General features: G+C 40.0%; 2 protein-coding genes across 8 annotated transcripts; one reads left to right on the top strand and one right to left on the bottom strand.

Annotated features, from left to right (window-relative positions):
* Positions 1 to 1,648: 1,648 nt before the first annotated feature.
* Positions 1,649 to 14,607, bottom strand: mks1 (MKS transition zone complex subunit 1). 6 transcript variants are annotated; one of them, XM_088441668.1, is made up of 18 exons: positions 14,285 to 14,607; positions 13,937 to 14,058; positions 13,812 to 13,864; positions 13,581 to 13,748; positions 13,215 to 13,312; positions 13,005 to 13,133; positions 11,809 to 11,913; positions 11,618 to 11,726; positions 11,471 to 11,527; positions 10,711 to 10,753; positions 10,560 to 10,622; positions 10,412 to 10,482; positions 10,266 to 10,335; positions 10,078 to 10,185; positions 3,965 to 4,098; positions 2,277 to 2,359; positions 2,103 to 2,200; positions 1,649 to 2,009 (listed from the first exon to the last, which is right to left on the bottom strand). In XM_088441668.1, exons 1-18 carry the CDS (start codon positions 14,359 to 14,361, stop codon positions 1,918 to 1,920), a joined length of 1,680 nt encoding a protein of 559 aa, XP_088297794.1. In that variant the 5' UTR covers positions 14,362 to 14,607; the 3' UTR covers positions 1,649 to 1,917. The 6 variants fall into 6 exon arrangements, 4 of the variants coding, with proteins under 4 accessions (XP_088297794.1, XP_088297796.1, XP_088297795.1 ...); XM_088441670.1 differs by having other exon boundaries at positions 1,649 to 2,006; XM_088441669.1 differs by having other exon boundaries at positions 13,215 to 13,309.
* Positions 14,608 to 14,956: 349 nt separating this feature from the next.
* Positions 14,957 to 23,847, top strand: zw10 (zw10 kinetochore protein). Of its 2 annotated transcripts, none has more exons than XM_088441696.1 (16): positions 14,957 to 15,135; positions 15,819 to 15,953; positions 16,029 to 16,130; positions 16,285 to 16,362; positions 16,475 to 16,634; positions 16,983 to 17,135; positions 17,673 to 17,870; positions 18,002 to 18,138; positions 18,491 to 18,673; positions 19,557 to 19,786; positions 19,923 to 19,994; positions 20,087 to 20,256; positions 21,323 to 21,453; positions 21,538 to 21,669; positions 23,138 to 23,340; positions 23,493 to 23,847. In XM_088441696.1, exons 1-16 carry the CDS (start codon positions 15,031 to 15,033, stop codon positions 23,611 to 23,613), a joined length of 2,310 nt encoding a protein of 769 aa, XP_088297822.1. In that variant the 5' UTR covers positions 14,957 to 15,030; the 3' UTR covers positions 23,614 to 23,847. The 2 variants fall into 2 exon arrangements, with proteins under 2 accessions (XP_088297822.1, XP_088297821.1); XM_088441695.1 differs by having other exon boundaries at positions 16,980 to 17,135.
* Positions 23,848 to 24,227: the final 380 nt, after the last annotated feature.

The following is a 24,227-nucleotide window of genomic DNA, read 5'->3' as shown; positions in this document are numbered from 1 at the left end:
CTGTAAACTGTTGGGTCCCCAGGACAGGCAATATTAAAAAGCAATGGAAGCAAAAGAAATGTTTGGAGTCCCAAAAATTGTACAATAAAAAAGACAAAGTAAGTCTATGTTTCAAACCAACAACAAATATTCACAAAGGTCACGATAAAATGTATTAAAATAATAGAATGACCTTACGAGTAGCATCTGTCATCATCTTCTTCATATTGCAATCACTGATATCACTTTGTCCATTTTAGCAGAAAAGTCCACTTTTTACTTTGAGTGTTTGTTTGTTTAGTGTCATCATGTCTGTTTTGTTCCTATTCTCGATCTTCCAAAGTGGTTCATTCTCACTTATTGTTTTCAGGCTCATTGTTATCGGATAGTGAATTCCTTGACTTTTCGCCGATACTGACAAAAATTGGTGGGTTGATGTTGTTTTGGGCCTAAAAATAGCACATTTAGGAGCCTGCAGATGTAATCTTACAACAACGAACTCTCGGGTAAAAACGATATAGCGTGACCTGAGATATCAAAACAAACATGGCGGACGAACGTATAAAATATGTTCGGAAGTGGTCAAGTTTAGCTGAATAAAAGAATAAATGGATGATGATTAACATTTTGATGTCTCGGGCACAAATCTGGGGGAGAGAATCTTGCCTCATGATTTGATTCCAATTGTTGGGTCTCCGATTCAATTTGGAATACATTTTTGATTTAAAACTATTTTCAATTAAAAAGGATTCGATTCAATCAAAAAATTCAATCTGTAGATGTGCAAAGACTCATCATACAACTTCAGCCTGTTTTGCAACACAGAATGACAAAGGGAAATAGTGAATGCAAAAAAAAACAAAAACAAAAGAACAAAGTTTTGATTTGTAAGGAGCACGGCTTTTTCCCAAAAAATAATTTTGGCAACTGATACTTTTTAAAGCTAGCTATAAATTGTCTATATTTTGTTGTATAAAGTAAGATGAAACACACATTTTAAAATGTAGAAAAAAATGTTCATTTTAAAGCAATTTGCTTTACCAAAATATTATGTCAAGAAACTGCTGCTCAAATGAAAAAATATTTCTCTGTACATTTATGACAAATGAGATATGAAAATCAACTTTTTCAAGTGAGCAGCTAAATTGTATGTGCAATGCATGAAACGTGTGCCAGTTTGTTAATCTCTGAGCATTATCAGACATATTTGTAATATTTATTTATTTTACATGTATGTGAGTAGTCATGTGTCCGCAAATTAATTTGGAGTTTGGATGTGTCGTTTTGTATTTTGTTTTGTTTGTGGAAATGCTGAAGCTTTGTGTTGTGTTGAATACAGATCATTGGATTTCTGTACATGTATTTGTTCCTGGATAGCTTAATTAATTCACACGCATGTGTGAAAGTGAAAAGTAGAACAATGAGACTGACAACTATTTCTGTCGTTGTTGATCTATTTAGTAGGAAGGCGACAGAAATATTAGTACAAATCGTTGCACTCACATACATGGCTGCCTGATTTTTGTGCATCACACAAGTTTGCAAAATGCGACAGATGCTTTCAATTATGACCGCCATACAGTGGCTTTCCAGAACGAGCTGCGTAGTGACATCATTCCACAGCTGTCTCAGCTAAGCACAAAATTCAATTCAAACCAAAACAGTGAAATGTTTGAAATCATCATTTTTAATTTGACACATACAAAATGCATTTATATTTAGAAATGTAATATTGCAGCAAATACAGTACTAGGGTGTATGACTTTCTCTGCTAAACCTCAATGCCACATATTATTTTTAAAAGGCTAATAATATTCACTCATCAGCAGATGATTTAATGTGCACCAGTCGGAGCAGTGCTCCCAATTTCGTGGTATATCTGCTGTAGAATGGCAGTATTCTATTCTATTCTATTCTATTCTATTCTATTCTATTCTATCATATCTGAATGTGTGAGACAGAGGCGATGAAGTCTATGGGAAGACTTTCTCGAACTTCTTGCATTTTTCTTCTGGCTCGTTGAAACGCTTCTGGTGGAATCAAATAGGCATGTCATCAATGTTACATATTATGACATTGTGATAATGTTTTTCCACTTCCTCTGGTAAGACTCCTTTGCTTACCCATGGTGCTAAAGAGAGTGTCATGATGATGAAATCCTTGGGCCTGTTTGAAAGCGTTCTGCATTCTTCCCCTCGCTGTAGTGGAATCCACAAAAGCCCTAAAGGATATAACATAAAGCTGTTGTTTAAAAAAAAAAAAAAATCAATCAAACACCCTGGAAACTATGCACTTACCTGGACTGCTGGATGCAGTGAAGTTTAAAAGTCACACTTCCTGAGGTTTCGGTACAAAATCCATAGCGACTTAGCCTCTCTCCCTATGGTCATAAAAAAAATTAAAAAATGTATTGCACTATGCATAACAGGTCCATGTAGACGAGGTGCCGGAAACTCCCTCGAGAGCCATATCGTGCCTGTTTGTGATGTCTCTGTGGTGACCCACGAGACATCCATCAGTGATTGTACCTTATGAGAGGAAGAGGATGAAGATTTGAAAGCGTAGCGAGAATGTAGATTGATGCTTACTCTGTAAAGAGTCAGTCTTTTTTTGTCTTCTTGTCTCATCACATCATTTACTGTTTTCCGCAATTGGTGACAGGAAAGCAGGAAGGTCTGTGCATTTTGTTTAACTGGATGACATTCTGATATCATCACACATGCTGTTCCAGCGGCTCATCAAACACAGCTTCATCGTCAACCCAGCCAAATGCTAGTTTGGCCGATCAGCCATTACCTTTCTCGGGCACCACATCATGCCACAGGGAGCTGTTTCCCTTCTCGCCGGGGTGGTCACCATGGCCTAGTTTCCATGCCCCCTAAAACTGAAGTCCCTGTAGGACCTCTTGGGCATGGTGGACTTTTACAACAGGTTAATTACCCACATGGCCCCTATGGGGAAAAGGACACGAGGACAAAGTGGTCAAACTGGTCAAAAGTACAGCACTTCTGATAGAGAGCTATTATTCTTTTCCTCCCCGTCTGACACTTCGGATTCCTCCTCTTGGAGGGACGCCAGTCCACCTTTGTCATGGCCAAGACCTCAGAGCTGTGAGCTGGTCAGCAGCAGCATCAGTTTGCCACAGTATTGGAGTTCACTACAATCCAGTATGCAGCAGGCAAGGACAACTACGTTGTTGACTGCTTCTCTCAGACAGCAGTGGGGGCCTTTGACCTGTGGCTTGAATAAAATCATTGCTTCAGGTCCCTGAGATTAACCGAGCAGGTCGCCAACTCGGACATTCAAGTCTATCTTACAGCCGGCATAGGACTGCATCGAGACAACATCACATTTGATTGCCCCAATACCAAACTGCCCTGTGACGTCTCCACTGACCAAGCGCAACGAATGGTTCCTGCTGACTGGCAGCGCCGTGGTGTAGACATCATCCATGTCTTTTCCCACCCAGGGGTGAAGGCTCCCATTAAGCAGGTGAGGGCCAAGTTTGTTTGGCCAGGCCTCAGGAAATGGTCTGGTTCATGTATGGCATGCTAGTGTGCCAGGTTTCAAAGCCATACTAGAGTTGGCACCCTCTCTAGTGCTGCTGCCTGTTCTTGTTCCGGATGCTGTAGGCCCCTGGTCTGCTGCCTCCCACTGTGCTGTGTCCATGGGGGTTACTGTCACCTTTGTCCCCACTCCGAAAACTGGCCATGGCCTCCCATGGTCCGTTGGGTTCACAGACCTGCCTAGAGGTAGTAGAAGACTTATGCTCATCTCCTCGTCTCGTCATTTACCGTTCTCCATATAGCTCTCTCGCCAATCACACCAGATTCAAAGCATCTTTTCATCAGCAAGCTTTGGGAGAGCCTCATAATCCTCATCATTTAAATCAGGAGTGATGGGAAAAGAAGACATAAAAAACAGATAGGATACACCTCTTGAGGAAATGCAGTTCCATACCCAAAGTAGACAATTTTGGTCTTACCTTAAAATGTCCTGGTATCCTTACATAGCTGATGTCCTCCAGTTCTGGGGAACCTCCGATGAAGAAGCGCCGCAGGGCCGAGACGGTGCCCATCTGAATGGGTCTCCAAGTATGACATGTCAGTGTGTGTGTACCTGCCGAACACACAAGTGTTTAGATTTTTAATGAGGTAATATCGGTGCTGTGACACCTACATTTGTATACAACATTGTATTGAATACAGTGTTGCAATTTTTTTTCAAGATTCACTTGAACTCCTGTGCAAAGCTAAGTATAATACAGTTCAAGGTTGTGTACTGCGCTCACGTTTCCAAGTCAAGACTGTCTAAAATTTATCCCAACATATCCGCAAACTATGACAGGTGTCACAATGCCCCAGCCAATTTAACGCATGTTTTGGTCATGCCCTGGTTTAGCTCCCTTCTGGTCCGTTATCTTTGAAACGCTCTCAAAGGCACTCAATATTGATTTGCAACCCAGTGCAGCAGCAGCAGCAGCAGCCATATTTGGTGTCGTGTATAGGAGACAATACACAGCAACAAATGGACATAAAAATATAATTGCTTTCACAACATTGCTTGTGCGGAGAAGAATACTCCTACATTGGAAGTCCAAAAACCCGCCTAAAGTATCTTTGTGGCTGAGTGACCTCATGCAATTTATGCAGCTGGAAAAGATAAAATATTCACTTAGAGGCTCTAAAGATAAATTATTTTCCACCTGAGACCCAGTGCTGACTTATTTGGCTAGACTCAAAGTTTTGCCTAATATAACTTAACAATCATTTTTGCATATTACCCATCTCATTTAGTGTATGTAAGGGTTTATGCATATCTTCTTCGGGCAAGCCACTGTATGGCCGCTTAACAATAACACTGGGTATAGCATATGTATGTTTTTTATTCTTTCTATTTGTTTTTCTTTTGTGGCCCTGTGTTCTCTCTATCACCTCCATGGATTTTGTATCTGTTGTTCTATGTTTGACAGCATTTCTCAATAAAAAGAATTAAAAAAAAAAAAGATTCACTTGAACAATGTTTCTGTCTTGGGTTAAGGGCAAACTGTGATATATGCTTCAGACCTCCATCACTTAGATGGGGCCAGCACACTTCACAACAGCCAGCCATTATCAACTGAATAATATAAGTTAATATCAGTGGCATTAACCAGGTTTCCCACAGAAGAATAAAAGGAAAAGACAATATGAAAGGCATATTTTAAGACCCATGTATTATCCAGTAAATTGCAGTTTAATGCAGCAGTTTTCAAACAGGGATATGTGTAGGTGCTTCAGAGGGTATGTGAGATTTTAACAGGATATATACATGTGTGAGCAAATTTAGTTTAATGCTTTTGAATGCTGTTGTTAATGGAGATTAAAACACACGTAATGCCCACGTACAACTCAATTTGTTGAACGTTAGTGACAGGAATAGAAACATTTTTCAAATGGCAAATTATTTAGAACATATAGCAACTTGTAGACTATAGCCCATTTAATTTACAATCTGTTGTTTGTATTGTATTCCAACTAGTCACCAGTTCCTACAAAAAAATGTCACTGATTAATCTTTTTCAAATTGATTGTCCTATCAATTATTACATCAATTAATCACTTTATCGGTGAGACTTATCCGGGATAATTAATGGAATTAATGGAATTTATTGACTGCGTTGTGCAAAAGTCAGGTTCAGTTTTGGAAATCATTCACTTAATGTGAGGAGTAATTTTCAAATTTTGTGCAGCATTTTGTTTTACTTTGCAGGTTAATCCCAGGGACCTGAAGCGATGATTTTTAATAATGATAATATGATACCATTAACAATTATCATTATACCATCATTTTTACTACTTATTACTGTTTAATAAATCGATGGCCTTTTTTCCTGTCGGTAAGTTTAAAATGACTGACTGACTGGCTGACTGACTGCCTTCAAATGCATCATATTTCTCATCCTCACGTTAACATGATTCTTTAATGGCAGTGTGTTGATGTTGGTAGCTAGCTATATAATGTGATGGCAATAATTTGGGATAATTAGTAGAATAGAATGAGTCAAGAGATAGATAGATAGATAGATAGATAGATAGATAGATAGATAGATAGATAGATAGATAGATAGATGGATGGATGGATGGATGGATGGATGGATGGATGGATGGATGGATGGATGGATGGATGGATGGATGGATGGATGGATGGATGGATGGATGGATGGATGGATGGATGGATGGATGGATGGATGGATGGATGGATGGATAGATAGACAGACAGACAGACAGACAGACAGACAGACAGACAGACAGACAGACAGACAGACAGACAGACAGACAGACAGACAGACAGATAGATAGATAGATAGATAGATAGATAGATAGATAGATAGATAGATAGATAGATAGATAGATAGATAGATAGATAGATAGATAGATACTTTATTCATCCCCGTAGGGAAATTCACATTTCCAGCAGTATCCTCAAGTCGAGATATAAAATATGAGAAATAAAATACACAAAGATACACATAAGTCCAGTACAGAAGTATACTTAAGGTGCTTGTTAACAGTGTAAACAGAATAGTGTGAATCGTTGGAGTCTAGTGCAAGTATAATTAAGGTGCTTGTATAAAGTGAATAGTGCAGTGCAGAGTATGAGGTTTAGAGTTAATGTGAGCTTTTACTGCCCCGGGTGGAGTTGAAGAGCCTCATGGCATGGGGGAGGAATGATCTCCTCAGCCTGTCCGTGGAGCAGGACAGTGACAGCAATCTGTCACTGAAGCAGCTCCTCTGTCTGTAGATGATGCTGTGTAGTGGATGTGTTGGATTGTCCATGATTGATAGCAGCTTGTTTAGCGCTCGTCGCTCAGCCACAGTTGTCAGACTGTCCAGCTCTGTGCCCACAACTGAGCCCGCCTTCCTCACCAGTTTATCCAGACGCGAGGCGTCCTTCTTCTTGGTGCTGCCTCCCCAGCACACTACTGCGTAGAGGAGGGCGCTCGCCACAACAGTCTGGTAGAACATCTGCAGGAGCTTTTTGCAGATGTTGAAGGACGCCAGCCTTCTGAGGAAGTACAGTCGGCTCTGTCCTTTCCTGCACAGAGCTTCTGTGTTGGTAGTCCAATCCAGTTTATTGTCCAGCTGCACACCCAGGTATTTGTAGGTCTGGACAAACTCTACACATTCTCCTTTGATGGTTACTGGTTCCGGATGGGGTTTAGGCCTCCTGAAGTCCACCACCATCTCCCTGGTCTTGGTGGTGTTCAGGTGCAGATGGTTAGCGTCGCTCCATGAGACAAAGTCCTGGATCAGTTTCCTGTACTCCCCCTCCTGCCCACTCCTGATACATCCCACGATAGCAGTGTCATCTGCAAACCTCTGCACGTGGCAGGACTCAGAGTTGTACTGGAAGTCTGACGTATACAGGGTGAACAGGACAGGAGACAGCACGGTCCCCTGTGGCGCTCCTGTGCTGCTGACAACAGTGTCGGACGTACAGCCCCCCAGTCTCACGTACTGGGGTCTGCCTGTCAGGTAGTCCGTAATCCATGCCACAAGGTGTGAGCCTACTCCCATCTCTGTCAGTTTACCACTGAGCAGCAGAGGCTGTATGGTGTTGAAGGCGCTGGAGAAGTCCAAAAAAGTAATCCTCACTGCACCACTGCCACTGTCCAGGTGAGAGAGGGATCGGTGTAGCATATAGATTATAGCGTCCTCCACTCCTACCTTCTCCTGGTAGGCAAACTGCAGGGGGTCAGTGGCATGGTGGACCTGTGGCCTCAGGTGGTGTAGCAGCAACCGCTCCATGGTCTTCATCACGTGTGATGTCAGGGCGACCGGCCTGAAGTCGTTGAGCTCCTCCGGTCGTGGTTTCTTTGGGACTGGGATAATGCAGGATGTCTTCCACAGCTGGGGGACCCTCCCCCGTTGCAGGCTCAGGTTGAAGATGCGCTGTAGAGGGTCTCCCAGCTCCAACGCACAAGCCTTCAGCAGTCGCGGGGATACTCCATCTGGACCTGCTGCCTTGTTGGGTCGCAGCCTCCTCAGCTCTCCACACACCTGGGCTGCAGTGATCTTGGGTGGGGGGGAGATGTCCTCCTCTGTGCTGGTGTCTAGGGGGGGAGGGTGAGCTAGGAGGGAAGCTGCAGTACTCCGGGGTGGGAACGAGTGGGGGTGGTCAAACCTGTTGAAAAAGTTATTCAGCTGGTTGACTCTCCCCCTATCTCCTTCCATGGCAGCACCCCGCTTTGTGCTGCAGCCGGTGATAGTCTTCATTCCATCCCACACCTCCTTTATGCTGTTGTTCTGCAGCTTCCGCTCCAATTTCCTCCTGTACTGCTCCTTCGCCTCCCGGAGCTGGACTCTGAGCTCCCTCTGCACCCGCTTTAGCTCCTGCTGATCACCGTCTTTAAAGGCCCTCTTCTTCTGGTTCAGAAGGCCTTTGATGTCGCTAGTGATCCAGGGCTTATTGTTAGCATAGCAGCGAACAGTTCTTACAGGAACAACAGTGTCCATGCAGAAGTTGATGTAGTCTGTAGTGCAGTTTGCCACCTCCTCAATGTCTCCCCCATGTGACCCCTGCAGTACATCCCAGTCTGTAGATTCAAAGCAGTCTCTCAGAGCCTGCTCTGCCTCAGTAGACCACTTCCTGAATGAGCGTGTGGTTGCTGGTAGCCTCCTCACTTTTGGTTTGTAGTGGGGTTGAAGCAGAATGAGGTTATGGTCTGCTTTCCCCAGTGCAGGCAGTGGAGTAGCACTGTATGCATCCTTAATGTTTGCATACAGCAGGTCAATGGTCCTATTTCCCCTGGTGTTACAGTCCACATACTGGAAGAAGGCAGGTAATGTTTTGTCCAGAGTCACATGATTGAAGTCCCCAGTGATTAACAGAATGGCCTCGGGGTGCTGTGTTTGTAGTTTAGCCACAGCGGAGTGGATGACGTCACACGCTACGTCCGCGTTGGCGCGCGGTGGGATGTAAACAATGACCACAATGGCGGTTCCGAACTCTCTAGGCAAGTAATAGGGACGCAAACTTACGGCCAAAAGTTCGATGTCCCTGCAGCAGGTGGAAAGCTTTGTATCAAACTCATCAGAATACAAGTACTGCTCCAAGGCCAACTTCAAAATAAAAGGCGACTGCATTGACATCCATGTATTATTTGGTGTTTTTCTTTTGAAGTGTGTCTAGGTAGGGCATTGGTGGTGTGTTACCTTAATTTGTTCCTCGCCATGTCAATGCATATCATATACACAAACGTAAAAAATAAAATTGATCAAAATTTTTACATTATCCCTGGGCGATATATCAATTTTTTTAGATAAATTCAAAGTTTTTGTCATGGACGATTTATAAATAAGAGCTTCCACCTTTGTCTTGTTTCCTTCACACTCATGCTAAACAGAAGGCTAGCGTAACATGGCTGCAGCTAAAAAAATAAAAAGCAAACCATTTGTTGCGATGTTTCACTTTGACAAAGTTGAAAAAAAAGTTCTTTAGTTTTGCACTCTATCAATCTCATACAAAGTGCTCCATTTGTGTACAGAATTATTCCATGCAAGGCACACGTTTAGCACATTAATTCTAGGAAAGTGTGAAATATTTTTTTCAAACAAGTACTCCCTAATCAGCACAATGTGTTTTTTGAAAGATGAAAAAAATATGGATGAAAAAAAAAGGCTTAAAACAGAGCGATGTACAATCCGTGTCTGACTTATTCAACTTAAAACTGCATTTACTTTGGTATCCCGAAGCATATTTGATTCCAGAAGATAAATGGAGTGACATAGTCTCTTTTGCTTCCAGCTTGTCTGCTGGAAAATTGCTTCTATTAACCATGCACATCCATATAAAACTTAACAAAATAAAGGCATATGTTTTGCAAAGGAGACACTACAACACAAATTATCAATAAGTTGTTCATGTACCAATGAATTTGTATAATTTGAAATGAATTGAAATGTATTGTTCTTATTAGAACATAAATTTTGCTGATACTGCACCTGCAGAAGCACACTTAAAATCTCACGTACCCCTGCAAGTGCATTCACCCCGTTTGAGGACTACTGTAAGAGATCCTTCCCTACTAATAAAGATATCACATATTAATCTTACCAGGTGTAGAGGGAAAGAGCAGGTAGCCATAGCCTTCAGTTCGATATCGCTGCCATGAGTCCAGTGAGAGAACCTTGAAATATAACACAGGCCACTGCGGACCAGATTCTGCAATGACAGAAAATGCCATGCAATGGGTTCATAGTAAAATCCAATGCGCACAACCAAAATGGGTCCCAAACACGAACCTTCGCTGTCTTTCTCACTCATGTAGAACACCTCAAAGGTGAAAGGGTGGCAGAAGTACGCCACATTGTCCTGATGGCACAGTTCAATAAAATGTCAGTGTTTTGTGTTGTGTTGAAATTCGTCCACTAGCTTTTTAAGAACGTACCTTCCCTAATGATTTGGCCCAAGAGGTGTGAGTGACTCCAGAGTGGGACTGCATTGACAAGCTGGACCAATCTAGTACAGAAGACATGAAACAGTTATTTTCAAGCCCTTGTCTCAAGATGTCAATGTAGAAAGTGACAGCAACATACTGTTTGGCAGCTCCATTATGAAGTGAACATATAAACTGTCATATTCAAAGCCTTTGGCAGAGACTGGACAGACAAGACAGGCGAAGAAAGGGACTTTAATTTCAGTTCAGGCACTTTAGAAACTCAGTATTGCACAACTAGGTTTCCTTACCGATTTCACCGTTCATTAAGTAGCGCAAAACACCTGGAGGAGGCTATAAGACAACGACATGAAGAATCATAGTCTCAGATTTAATCAAAATATTCTAAAATCTCACATTTTAACAGTGAAGGAATTAAATGTAAAACCCACCCAAACATGTAACAGCATACAAATGACATGTATGCATATCATTAATAATACTCATTTCTTTTCACAGAAATACTGAATATTTTAGTCATTTTTAAACTTCTAAGCTCCAATCCTGAAACAGGCAACAAAATGCTTTTTTTACCATTTTTTCACCCCCTCATAATTCTAACACCTTATATTTGTAAGATCATGACTTTAATCATCCAAATATATGACTTTATTGAAAAAAATATGAAAAATACAAAAAAGAAAATAAAGGACTTTACTCTTGTGAAGGTAAGACTTTGCAGCTATATTTTCTTGGTCATATGATGTCACCCTAATTTTTTAACTGATACTTGTTGTTGACAGAGTTGGCAAAAAATTCTTATTATTGTTATTATTGTTATTACAATTATTATTTACATGACAGAGGACATCTGTTTTACGACTATTACATTTAAAAAAAATAATAATTTTACATTTTTTACATTACATATTTACAGCTATTAAAAGAAAAAAGCCTAATGCAAAATCCGCCATTGCTAATTTTGGAAAGTTGGTCAAATTTCTTGAGGCAAAGATCCATCAATTTTTGATAACCCCCTTTTACTTGAATACGGTATTTCAAATGACGTACCATTTCAAAGTCCTGTCCAACAAAGCTATTTGGAAATTCTCTGTGCCTTACATACAGCTGCATGATCAAACAGAGCAAAACGAGTATGTTAATGTCAGAATACAATATATATACGATGGCATATTTTTCCAAAAAATATATACTCACATCTTTGTATAAGTGCTGCTCTCTTTCTTTTTCCTCGGATTTCATACCTGCAGATACATTCTCGATGGTGAGATGCCAGACTTCTTTGTTAGTTCCACTCGTCGCTATTCTGCAAGAAAAAAAGAAAAGCAGAAGAAAAACTGGCTTTAACATTGAATTCCACATAATACGCTTGTCTTCCGTGAACTTGCCTGTAGGGTTCTTTGCCCTTGTTGAAGTCAGGTTTCATAATGATGGTCCCATTACCGTCTGTCTTTATGGTGAACAGCAAAATTTCATTCTCTTTCTGACCCAACCTGAGAGGAAAATATATAAAGAAAACCCAGGCTGTAATTAGTGAATATTTTGTTTTTCAGATATACAAGATAAAAGATTTCTTTTTTTTTTTGTTTGGTGAAAGAACATTTATTATTATCAAAGACAATAAAACACATTTCCACATAGTAGTAAATCCATCCATCTATCAGTCAATAAATCCCTTCATTATCTTAAGCATTTGTCCTCAAGACTGTTGCGGGCATGCTGGAGCCTATTTGGGATGACTTTGGGCAATAGCCAGGGATGGTACACTCTGAACCGATTGCTAGTCAATCGCAGGGCACATGGAGACAAACAACCATGTACACAATAAACATGTTTTTGGAATGTGGGAGGAAAACAGAGGACCCAGAGAAAATCTGTGCCGGCACGAGGATAACATGCAAACGCCCCACAAACCAGTGACCTTTGCACTGTGATGTGGGCATGCTAACCAGTCTGCCACCGTGCCCCCCTCCAAGTATGTATATACATTGTTATTTTGTCATCAAAAACACATTTTCGTGGTTTTTGTTCATGTATTTTAGAAGGGTAGGCTTGTTGAGACATTTCATAGTTAATTTAAATTTTTAATTTTTAGAAAATTAATATTTAGTTTTTGTTCATGTTTTACAGAAAGGTAGGACTGTAGAAATGTTTCATAGTTAATTTAAATTTTTAGACAATAAGTTATTTTTTTAATTTAAATTGCATAATTTAAACTGCTAAGGAGCAGACTAGTTTACTTTCTAGGAACATTAGAAAGCTTTTAGACAATTTACTCCCCATTTTGTTGATGAAACTGTAAGGTCAAAACCAAACTAGCGAATTTTGCTGGCCATAACAACACATTTAAGTAAGCTATGTCTGTTGAGCCATTTACATCAATTAAACTGCCTGTGCACAGTAATCTGACAGCTCTGGTCAGTCTATATAGGGCAGTTTAGTTCTATTAACCACTGAGGCAGCTTGTACCTAGAGTAGTTTGCTAGCTGTTAATGTTGGAGTTATAGTTAAATCGCTGGTAATAGGCACCGTATAAAATACCATGTCAAGATTCATGTATGTATGCGTGTGTGTCTGGTCTTACCTTCCAGGAGGCCCTAAGTCTCCCATGACATGCATTGTCTGCATTATGTTGTTCACCTCATGGCTGTTCCTCTTGAAGTCATCGCTGGGTTCCCAGTTGATGATCTTGGACTTGGGGAAACTGGAGTCCCTGCGACAAAATAACAAAACCGTTTTCCAACATGAATACAATTTTTTTGTGGAGGGACAGAAGGCGGAGTTTTACACTCACATTGTTCGCCTGTCCTGCCTTCGGTGTCGTACAGCGGCCATTCTTTCTGCCAGGAAGGTGGGTTTGGTCTTTGTTGTGATGAGCAAATCATTGTCCTGCTAGTTTTAAGGCGAGAAAAACAAAAACGTAATAATTTATCTTGTGATAAGCAATATTGTTCCCAAGGGTAAATTTCCTTGAAAATCACAAATCTAAGGCTTTAAGTGGTTGTTTTACTTAGACAATGTGATTTACTTAGATTGATTTACTTAGATTAAGTTTACTCTGGGGATAGCTTTTAAATGGGAGTGGCAAAAAAAAACTTTAAATCCCTTTTTTAAGAATTATTCTTATTTTGACAACGTGCTAGAATAATTTATAACCCACCAGCTGCTGCAGTGGCTGACAGTTGGTGTATCGATCATAATCCGTGTAGGTAAAAATCCTGCGGTTCTGCCGGCCCTTGGTTTTAGAGAGCGCCATGACTTCTTTGTGGTACTGCCGGTCCAGCGGGCTCTGACACGCTGTCTCATTTTGGAATAGCTCCATTTCATACTATGGATGAACAATTTTGTCAGTAACACTCAATAACCACTGAGTTGTTTTGAGGTCTCTTACCTGACTAAAAAGCTTCTCCTGCCAGCCAACGACAACATCCTCCTCGTTGTCACCTGGTGATATAACTAACATGTAAGGCTTTCGACTACTTGTGACCGGCATAGGTGCGTAAAAAAATCTCTCACCAGGCTGAGCTTGACACGTGAGGGGTACTAGTTCAATGACACCTCCATCCTGCTGGGATAGAACTTGTTGCTGGAGTTGTTGAGAGAGAGTCGCTGTTGTGGTCACCCTCTTTAAGGACACCCTTCAATTGGACATAAATAGATTAACCTAAAACGCATTCCCGATTGTACGAGTGAATTCAGTCACATTTTGCACACTGTAATTTGATTCCTGGGATCCGCTAGTCTCTTGTTTACAACACTGACACTCTAATCTGAGTGGCAATTTTCTTCTGAGAACGTCTTGTTTAATACACTTAAGTGAGTAGTGCATGATGCAGCTAGTCCGTATGAAAATAAAACACTAACCTTATTCGTAGGTTTTTTATAGCATCGAGAGAGCGGTAGACAGCCTCTCCAGTGTCACTGTTATACCAGTCGGACATGACGGATTATTAGCTAGTAAACATTAGCTCTTTGCTATGTATTTTTACTTCATTAGCAGGCGCTCTTAGTGTTTCACGAAGCACCGATTGACACAACTAATTTTGGTTTATATTTGAATTAAGTCATCTAACAAGCTAAGATTTCCTCACAAAAATGATTAAAAACAATTTAATGACCAAAAACAAATAGTAAAATTGTGATAATCTGCACACAAATAGTAGCCAGTAGTTTCCATAGAGATGAGAAAAACGGTCTTCTTCTGTCTTGGTTAAATGCATTTAAGAACCAACAGCGCAACCTATTGAAGGGTATTATAGTAACAGTTTATTCGCAATTGGCGTTTAGATGTGTTTTTTTATTTATTATTTTTTTACAACTATTTTTAAACATTTGTTTTCTTTTTCCGATGTAAGTTTTCAATTCATAATGTTTGAAATCACATTTAATGTGATGTCTGTAAAACTGGAGTGTGCGTTTGTAATGGAAATGGCTCCACTCTGAGATCGAATGAGAAAAGACGAAGAATGGAAAGGGCGGGGCTTTAACTGTCGATGTCTCCGTGTAGCCAATCAAATCGCCTGGCGCCCGCTGTGCTGATTTGTCAGTTTTGGTTGAAAAATACCGAAAACAAGTATCTAGATAACGTCCACATAACCTTAAGTCACGGAATGTCGTCGTTTGTCAGAGAAGTCCTCGCCAGTTCTGGCAAACTGGAGAAAGAAGACCTGTCCAGTAAAATCGGCAAAATGTTGCGCAAGATAGAAGATACTAAGGTAGTGTAAAGCGCCAACCTAGCTTAGCATTAGGCATCATGATGCTAAGTTGCTTAAAGTTCGAGGAACCACAGTCTGTTGATAATCTTCACGTCAATTAACTAATGTCTCGTCCGACGAACCCGTTGTATTTGTATATATTATATACAAAGATTAACCACAGTGTTTTTTCGGGTTTTTTTGTTGTTGTTTTTTTTAGAAAATTTGGAAGTAAAATTACTTTGTCTTGCTTCCGTGGCCGAATTACATTTAACGGGTACAACTGTCTATAATTTTTCACAAACCACATCATAAAAATACCATCAAAAATACAGTTTCGTGTTTAACGTTACAGCGGGTTTTGACCGATGAAAGAAAATGGTAAATAGCATGACATAAATCTCATATCGTGATTCCAGTCAACGTATAATAATTGTATAAAACTCTCAAGTTTCTCATGAGAAGCTTATTTAAACATGATGCACAATGCATTTGTTTGCGTTTTCAAAACGTTTGAGACAGAGCGACTCCTGATAGTCTTTTTGGTCAATCAACACAACAATATCAATAAACTTGAACCCAGTGACAGAACTGAGAGCATAATCATGATAAATAAGAATTTGATATTATTACTTAATAATAATTTTGTCTTTTCATTAAATTGTATTATAGGCTGTTTTTATTTTTCCTCATTTATTTTACAGGAAGAAATATGTGACATGTTGAACAAGAGATATAGTGAATTCCTGCCGAGTCTTCAAGCATCTGAGGATCTCATGGCGCAGGTTGACGAGGTCTCCAAAGAGATGGACAACCTTAAAAATGTTGTTGAGTCAGAGGTATGCCTGAAATTGTATTAAAAGAATTAGAATCACTGCTAATCATTGTCATGATGTCACTCTTTTTAAACACAGGTTCAACAAAATATCCATGTGGCCGTGGCGGAGTACACGCAGTTAAAGCAGAAGCTGGAGAAAAACATGATAATCATCACCATGCTGGGATACCTGAAAGATGTATGCAACACATGTCAGATTGCACAATTTAGTAGAATATTATTTGAATACAAATTCATTAAAGCTGTAAAGACATTTTCAATGAGTTTAAGGTCCACCCGTGTCCACAATGCAGAATGATGAAATGTCATGTACTAATATCTTCGTCTCTTAGTTTCACAATGCAATGGAGGAATTCAACAAAGCCCTTCAGGAGAAGAACTATGTTGATGCTGCAAACCAGCTGAAATGGGTATATATTATTGCAAAATGAATTGCTTTGATACAGTTGCACAATACAGTGAAATCCAACACAATTCGCAAACATCATAACGGCCTGTTCAAGTCACTCTCGTTTCTCTCAGGCAATGGCAAGTATGGAATCTCTCAAGGGCTGGAAGGCAACGCAGCTTCCGCTGATTAGTGCACTAAGCTCAGAGTTGACAGTGCAGAGGGAAAACCTTATGTATCATCTGGGCGATGAATGGAAACGCCTCGTCATCTGGAAATTACCGTCCTTAAAGGGTGAGAAAGAAATGACAGACTGGTATAGAACTGTATCTGACTTAACCTGAAACTGATAAAAATAGTAAATAGATTGTTTTTTTTTTTTTTTTGTCTCGAATAAATTACTTGCATTTCAATTCATTTCAATAGGAAACATTAATTTGATATGCGAACGTTTCGAGTTCCAAAAGGATTGTGCATTATTGAATTACTGTCCTAATTAGATAGGGTTTTGGGCATTTCAGAAGGACCACAACACTGTCATAATGTGAGTTTAACATTGAAATAGTAGTTCCAACTAGAATAGGGACACATGACACAGAAAAGAGATTGATGGATGGATAAATTTTTGACTTGTATCAGTAGACCCTACAGATGTGAACGCCTTCCTGAAGGTGGAGCTGTGCCTATGCCGTTCTTCCGAAAAGGACTCCAAAGGAGAACCACCTGCTGTGCTGTGCAGCGTCCTGCAAGCGATGGCCATCCAGGGAGACCTTCATCACAAGATCAAACTCTTCAGTGAGCACTAACAGCATCACAAATAACAACACAAACTAGCCACAGAAGATTCCTGTCAAAGTCGTTGCAGAGTCTTATCAAGGCAGTGAGAAGTTAAACAGGATGTTTTACTTATACCATGGCCGGAACCGTGCGTTTTTCTTTTCAAGTTAAGTGCAAATTAATAGGAAGATAAAGCAACTTTTTGCTAAAACATATTGTAGTGACTCCTCTGCAAAACGTTTTTTTCCTTTATTTTGTTGTTTTTACACGGATCCGCACTGTTACTGGCTGCAGTTTTCTGGCAAACGAGCAATAAATAAAATCATCTTACACAATCTATCTTCAGTAGTTGCTGAATAAAATATTCATAAAACACTATTACAAATATAATTCCAAGGTTTATTTAGTCGAACGAATATGGCACCATGTTGTGTTTTTAAGCTTTTTTTTTCTTTTAATGGACAGAAGATTGCAAATCATTGCATTGTTTTGGTATTGTCTACGCGTTCTCAAAAAAGGGAGCGTCCAGCCCACAGCTGCTGTTGTGTTTTCTAGGTCAGGTGCTTTTGAAGAACATATTGAAACCGGTGGTTTTGCACCCGTCTCTGTCAGTATTGGTGTCCGAGCAGCATGGAAAGGGTATCGTCCTGAGTTTTCAGCAACTGAAGGTGTCTCATGAGGAGCGTGCTGCTCCGTCGCAGGTCTACAGCAAATTGCTGCTAGTGCTCAAAACACTTCACTCAAATCTACTTGGTAAGTTGCACTCAGGAAAGCCTTTCCTTAATTTCTTGTTTAATGAGAATATTTCCAGCTTCAACCAAATCTTTATCAAAGTTGAATGTCCTCATCCTCTTATGCTCATGTTGTGTTTTGTGGCCCCCCAGATGTGATCATAGGTGATAAAAAGCTGTCGACCATTTTGGGGGACCTAATATGGGAGGAGCTTTCCAGATGCATCATCCATGAGTGCCTGCTCTATTCAATTCCCACGAACAGCAACCAACTAGAAAATTACAATACCGTACGCATCTAACTGTTGTTTTTTATAAAAGGGATAATGTGTAAGATTTAGTCTGTTTTTCATTACGGACAGCATGAGGTGCTGCATTTACCATTGTACGTAGCTATAACCAACATGGACACCTCCATCGAAGTGCCGCCCACCATGTAACATAATGATAACTAGACCTATGATTGTTTTTAAAACATACTGTTGGTCATTAAGAACACAGTCAATTGCAAGTTTTTTAAATGTACAATTATTTAATTTATTTATTTTTAATGAAAAATTGTTTAAATCTTACACACTGTTTAACTCTCAGAGCCATCAACTGACTTGTCACACGACCTAAATTTATTTGTGTTTGTGACAGGTTATCAAGGAGACGGAAGAGTTTGAGAAAGCTCTGAACGAGATGGAGTTCCTGCAGGGTGAATCGACAGAATTGCTCAAATATGCAATGGATGTCAACTGCCACTTTGCCAACAAGAAGTGCAAGGATGTCATCGTGGCGGCACGCAAACTCATGACGTGTGAAATGCACAACACTGTCAAGGTACTACACATTTGACTTTCATAATTGGAGTTCTGAGACTGGATTTTGTGAGGCATACCTATGTAGTCTGTAATATAATTTATAATGTAAACTCATCAATTTTTTTTAGTATCAGTGATGAGTCAAATAATACATAATCAGGTATCAATGAGCCAAAAAGTAATTAGCGGAAAGGAAATTCCTTGGAAGATCGAGAAGAGGAACAAAACAGACATGTTGAAGCTGAACAAACGGACACTCAAAGTAAAAAGGAGATTTTTACCAAAACGGACAAAGTTATACCAGTGGTTGCAATTTTAAGATGATGATAACGGATGCTACATGAAGTTCATTCTATAGTTTACTGACATTTGTTAATATCTGTTCTTAGTTTTTGCTCGCGTCTGGTGAACTTGTGGTGTACTTTGTCCTTTTTTTTCCCACAATTTTTACTACTCCAAACATGTCTGTAGGTTCCCATAGCTTTTGCGAGTCCCGGGGACACAACAGTTTCCAAACGTAAAATGAGCACATACACATATATAACTGAAGTTGTTAAGGCATATTTTTTAATGAAAGAAGCGAGCAGACTGAGTCAATATCCGAATCTATCCTTGTTCACACACCTAAATATTACTAAAACAGAGAGGATCATGTCAAAGTCATGATGTCTCCATACCTGGCCACTCTTAATTATACCAGCTGGAGAAGAGTGCACCGGTTAGTGGACATGTAAAGTTATTCCATTGGAGTTGTTTATAAATTGTGGTACTTTGGCACATATACACAATCATAAACTCAACACGGCTGGTCTGCAACTTCGAGTATTTATGGCACTGTCACTGTCATAACACTGACATTGATGCAAATGTTGGTTTGAATTCATTTTCACTTTTACATAAAGATCACACCAGAGTCCAGGCTACCTTCAGTCAAGCTTCCAGTTCCCGATTCATTGACGCGGGTGAAGCAGGAAGCCCAGAGCGAGCAGGGCACCACCACCATGGAGAACGCCAGTCAGTTGTCGGCGTGGAGCATGTGCCTGCCACCATGCCAGATTAGTGAGTCAGTGCAGCAGCTGATGGAACTGGCTCTCAACACGCTCTCCGAGGCTGTCGGAAGCTCTGCACAATGGTGACCACCGTGTCTTCTAACTACGTTTATATTTTTCAGCTCCAAAATGAAACATTTTAGTGTGCACTTCAAAAGGATGGTGTGGAAGTCACCTCTATGAAAAGATTTTCCAGTATGTGTCTTTTTTCCTTCACAGTGCTTCCCAACTTTTCTTCACTGTTCGAAACATCTTCCAGCTATTTTACGATGTTGTGCCAACATTTCACAAGTAAAATAGATTCCTCGTTCACCTCCTATTTTACTTAACAGAATGAAATCACCTCCTTGTTGCACACCTCTGCTGCTTTCTTTTTTTCCTAGGGAGAACCTTCTAAAGTTTCCCCACCTTGCCGCCATACAACACAACAACTGCATGTACCTGGCCCACCACCTCCTCACCTTGGGTCACCATTTTAGACCTCACCTGCCACAGCCCCTCAGCCAGGGCATCGCCACGTTTGTCGACATGGTGCCAGCATTCAGGAAATTGGGTAGCGCTTTCTTAACATCTAAATGACTCGCACAGCTCGACTGAAAAGTGTGACCCGTTTTCAGTGTTGGTGCAACAGCGGTATTGGCACTGCTGCCTGCTAGATTTCCTTTTTTTGGGGGGGTTGAGTTAGTCACCTGATTTTGAGGATCTACCGATAGAGTTCCAATCCAATACCTTGGCAATGTATTGATGAGGGAAAATAAGTGCATCAAAATTGCTTTGTTCATTTATTTATTCATCCAGGGGGCCACCCACACAATTTGAGAAGCACTGGTTTAAACAAAACCATTATTTTATTGTATTTTTTAACCTCACATCAGTTTCTGCATACATCGCAAGTCATCTTTCCACTTCTTTGGTTTCCACATTCAAATATTTCAATATGACTGAAATTACAACTGTTACAATGATGCTAGCTTCACGGTAGCTTCTCGCAGCCCCTACTGAAACGTTTCCTCACGGGTTTCCTTTAATTCTGCTGTTTTTGGCCATTTTGTGAGGTTTCTCTTTTTTTCTGTTTGTTTTTTTCTGTTTTCTTTTGGGGGATATCTTTGTACCTCTGGATAATTTAGTTACTGTGTCACATGTAAAAATTTGAATAACTGAAAATTAAGTGATCTGTTTTGGGACATCCCCTTTCAGAACCATCTGTACTTGCGATTACAGACTGATAGCATTTTTTGTACTCTACTGTTGAGTTGTTATCAGCTATAATTTCCCAATATAGCATCTCCCTTAAAATTTCCTGAAATTAATGGCAATTTTCTTTGCTTCTATATTTTAATTTCTAATTTCTGAAAACTGTTCTAAGAGAGCAGTTGATATTATTGTCAGCTACCATAGGCAAGTAGCAATACCTTGAAATACATTAAGGTAAAGTATCGCCCCAATATTGATACTAGATAATGGTATACGCCCACCTTCCCTGAGCCCCTTTTCTTCAGATTGTGCTCAAGCTACTGCCCCGATTTAATTAGCACTCATTTTAGCAACTTTGTCAAAGGAAAATCCGTCTTTTGTAGGACTACTCATAAATCTATATATTTTGTTATCATGTTATCCAGGCGCTCAGTGCTTTCTTACTCAGCTGAACATCCAGAGGGCAGAATTGTTGGAGCGACTGTCCACTGCTCAAAACTTCTGCAACCTCGACGACCCTGACAACTACATAGCAGCCAGCAAGGCTGCGAGGCAGGTCGGTGGGGAGAGGGATGACAGTGGCAAGTAGTCAAGCATTTTTACCCTTGTTATGACATGGCGCCTATCTGGTTGTCTGCAGGTGATCCATCAGCTAAAGCAACTAGGGACGGTTTGGCAGGATGTCCTTCCTGTCAGCATCTACTGCAAAGCCATGGGCAACCTACTCAACACAGCCATCATGGAAATGATTGCCAAGATCATGATGCTGGAGGTTAATTGTTTTTCCTTTCACCCATTTGTACAAGTTAGCACTTATCCTAGCAAACAAGTTCAAGTCAAAATGGGAAATTCATATTATATAGACATTTTGGAAACAGTAATTTTTGATGTACAAATTAGGAATTGCCCTACTGGATTGTTTTCCTATTCATATAATGTACTTTTCACTAATTTAAGAATTTTAAGTTGTTCGCGGCTGACAGCTAGATGTCAAAGATCTGTTTTTACTGGGTTGGGTGTGAATTCCCATATTTCTCAGAGTGCAAGTTGACCTCGATTATAAGATGACCCCCCCCCCCCCCCCCCCTTTTTTTTAACTGCAATTTGGGTGAATTTTACCAAGACATTTTTTTAAGTCTAGCTTCGACTTTAGTGGTTACATACATCATAGCTGTCCAATCACAACAAATGATGTAGGGTAATAAAGTAACTAAATTTCTCTACTTTTAGAGACATTTCTACATAGTGTATCGAGTAACATACTGTTGCAGTTATTGGGCGGGGCAGATAAAGAGACAAGACTGCGACGCAATCTACACGCGTAGACGCAAATGCTGAAAATGATGCTGCAACAATAAAATGATTTAAAGCTTCAAGTGCTTTCTTTTTGACATAGCTAAATATTTGTGTAAAAGTCATCATCACTATCTGACACGCCTAATAGCTCCTCCTATTTCAATGTATATAACTCCTGAATGCGCTCATCTTCCTCCTCATCATTTATTCAAACATCCCCATTACTCTTTCACGGGTAGTGATCTTTGGACCCGTCCAATTTGTTTGAATTGGTATCCAGAAATGAAGATTGGCCTTCACTGTATTTCTTCCCCTACTTACTGACATCCATGCATGCCACATCTCTCGCACTTTTGCCTTGAATGGACAGGTCAAGTAGTCTTTTCTTTTTCATGATGCGTCAAAATCAGACGAAAAAAAATAGCCACACAGCCTCATTGTAGGCAACAGAGGCAATTAGGTGGCGCTTGACAAATGCATTTTTGCGATGTTCTGTGCAAACACTCTAAAACAAATGCATACTTTATTGAATTAGAGGTATATACTTTATAAGCATATTAAGCCTTGTACATGACGTATTATTACTTTGAATTAATGTTATTCAAACCCAAATATGTGGAGAAAATTGGTTCCCCTTACGTGGGAGTTGAAAATAAGGAAAAAAAACTCAACCTGTACTCATACGGGAGTCAATTCTGCTACTACTTCAAAAATATCTTAATTTAACTTGTCTGGTAATTAATCAGATAATAGAGATTCAAGAGTTTTATTGTCATATGCATAGTTATATTACACATGAAATTCTGATTCTGTTCACTTCCCAGAACAGACGACATTCCACAATTGAGCAAATAATAAAGTAGGCAATACAAAAAAAAAAACAGTAAGAGCAATAAGCAATAATAATCGTGAACTTTAAATAATAGTATTTCCTCCGACTGCAGGATATCTCTTCGGAAGACGGTGAGCATCTGCACGCGCTCTGCCAGATGGTCATCGAAGAAGGCCCAATGGTTTTCGTACCGCTGGCTGATGAGCACAAGAACAAGAAGTATCAAGAGGAGGTTCCCCTTTATGTGAAAAAATGGAGCACGTTCAAGGAGATGGTCATCCTGCTGCGCGCCAACCTCCAAGAGATTGTCGACAGGTACTGACTTGAGAAACAAATCCATCATAGCATGAGAACCACTAAAGTTGAACACAGTTGTTTTTATTTTTTTATTTTCAACCTTTCATTTATTTACCTACAGAACATTGCTGAGTAGTTCCACTAAACATGGATTTCTATTATCTTCTCAGGTGGGCAGACGGTAAAGGTCCTCTGGCATTGGAGTTCACAAGCACAGAGGTGAAGAGTTTGATCCGAGCCTTGTTCCAGAACACGGAGAGAAGAGCCCTGGCAATGACCAAAATCAAATAAAGGTTTAGAGGCTGAAATGACACCAAAGACTGACTAAAACGTTTTTTATGACTTTATTTCCCTTCTCAATCCAATTTCTACATACTATGCAATTTTCGGAATTTTGAGACGAGGCCCCCAAGAGAAAGGTCCTGGAGCCTCGTCAGGGAAAAATTTCTACAATGGAATTCCTACATTCGGGTCCTCAACGTGTTTACCAGTGATACAGGCAAAATAAAATGCTATTACACTAAACATGTCTTCAGTCCTTAATACAAAAAATAGGTAGTACAAAAGCTATAGTGACGAGTAGAAAACTGCTGGAAAGTCAACCCCAACTTCCATGAGATACCGGTAATTTTTTAATACAGCTATGCAAGCACCTCGATTCCAAAACCTATGTGCCACTATGTGATTTGCAATTCAGTGTCATCAGTTTTATTTACACAGCTAATGTTTAAATATTGTGTGTGCTAGTACACAGTGAAAGCTGCAGCATAAAATAGATCTCATACCCACAACATGTTGTACATCAGCACTCAATGAGTTCTGCCTGGACAATAGTAATCAAGATCTGTTTTGCTAACTATGTTGCTAATCAAGTAAAGTGCGTTCTGTAATTCCATGACAAAAAT

This window comes from Hippichthys cyanospilos, chromosome 18 (genome assembly GCF_059441005.1).
Source record: "Hippichthys cyanospilos isolate Australia breed blue-spotted pipefish chromosome 18, RoL_Hcya_1.0, whole genome shotgun sequence".
In the NCBI taxonomy this organism is placed as follows: Eukaryota; Metazoa; Chordata; class Actinopteri; order Syngnathiformes; family Syngnathidae; genus Hippichthys; species Hippichthys cyanospilos.
Note: the sequence above shows the minus strand (reverse complement) of the source record. Positions and strands in the feature narration are given on the sequence as shown.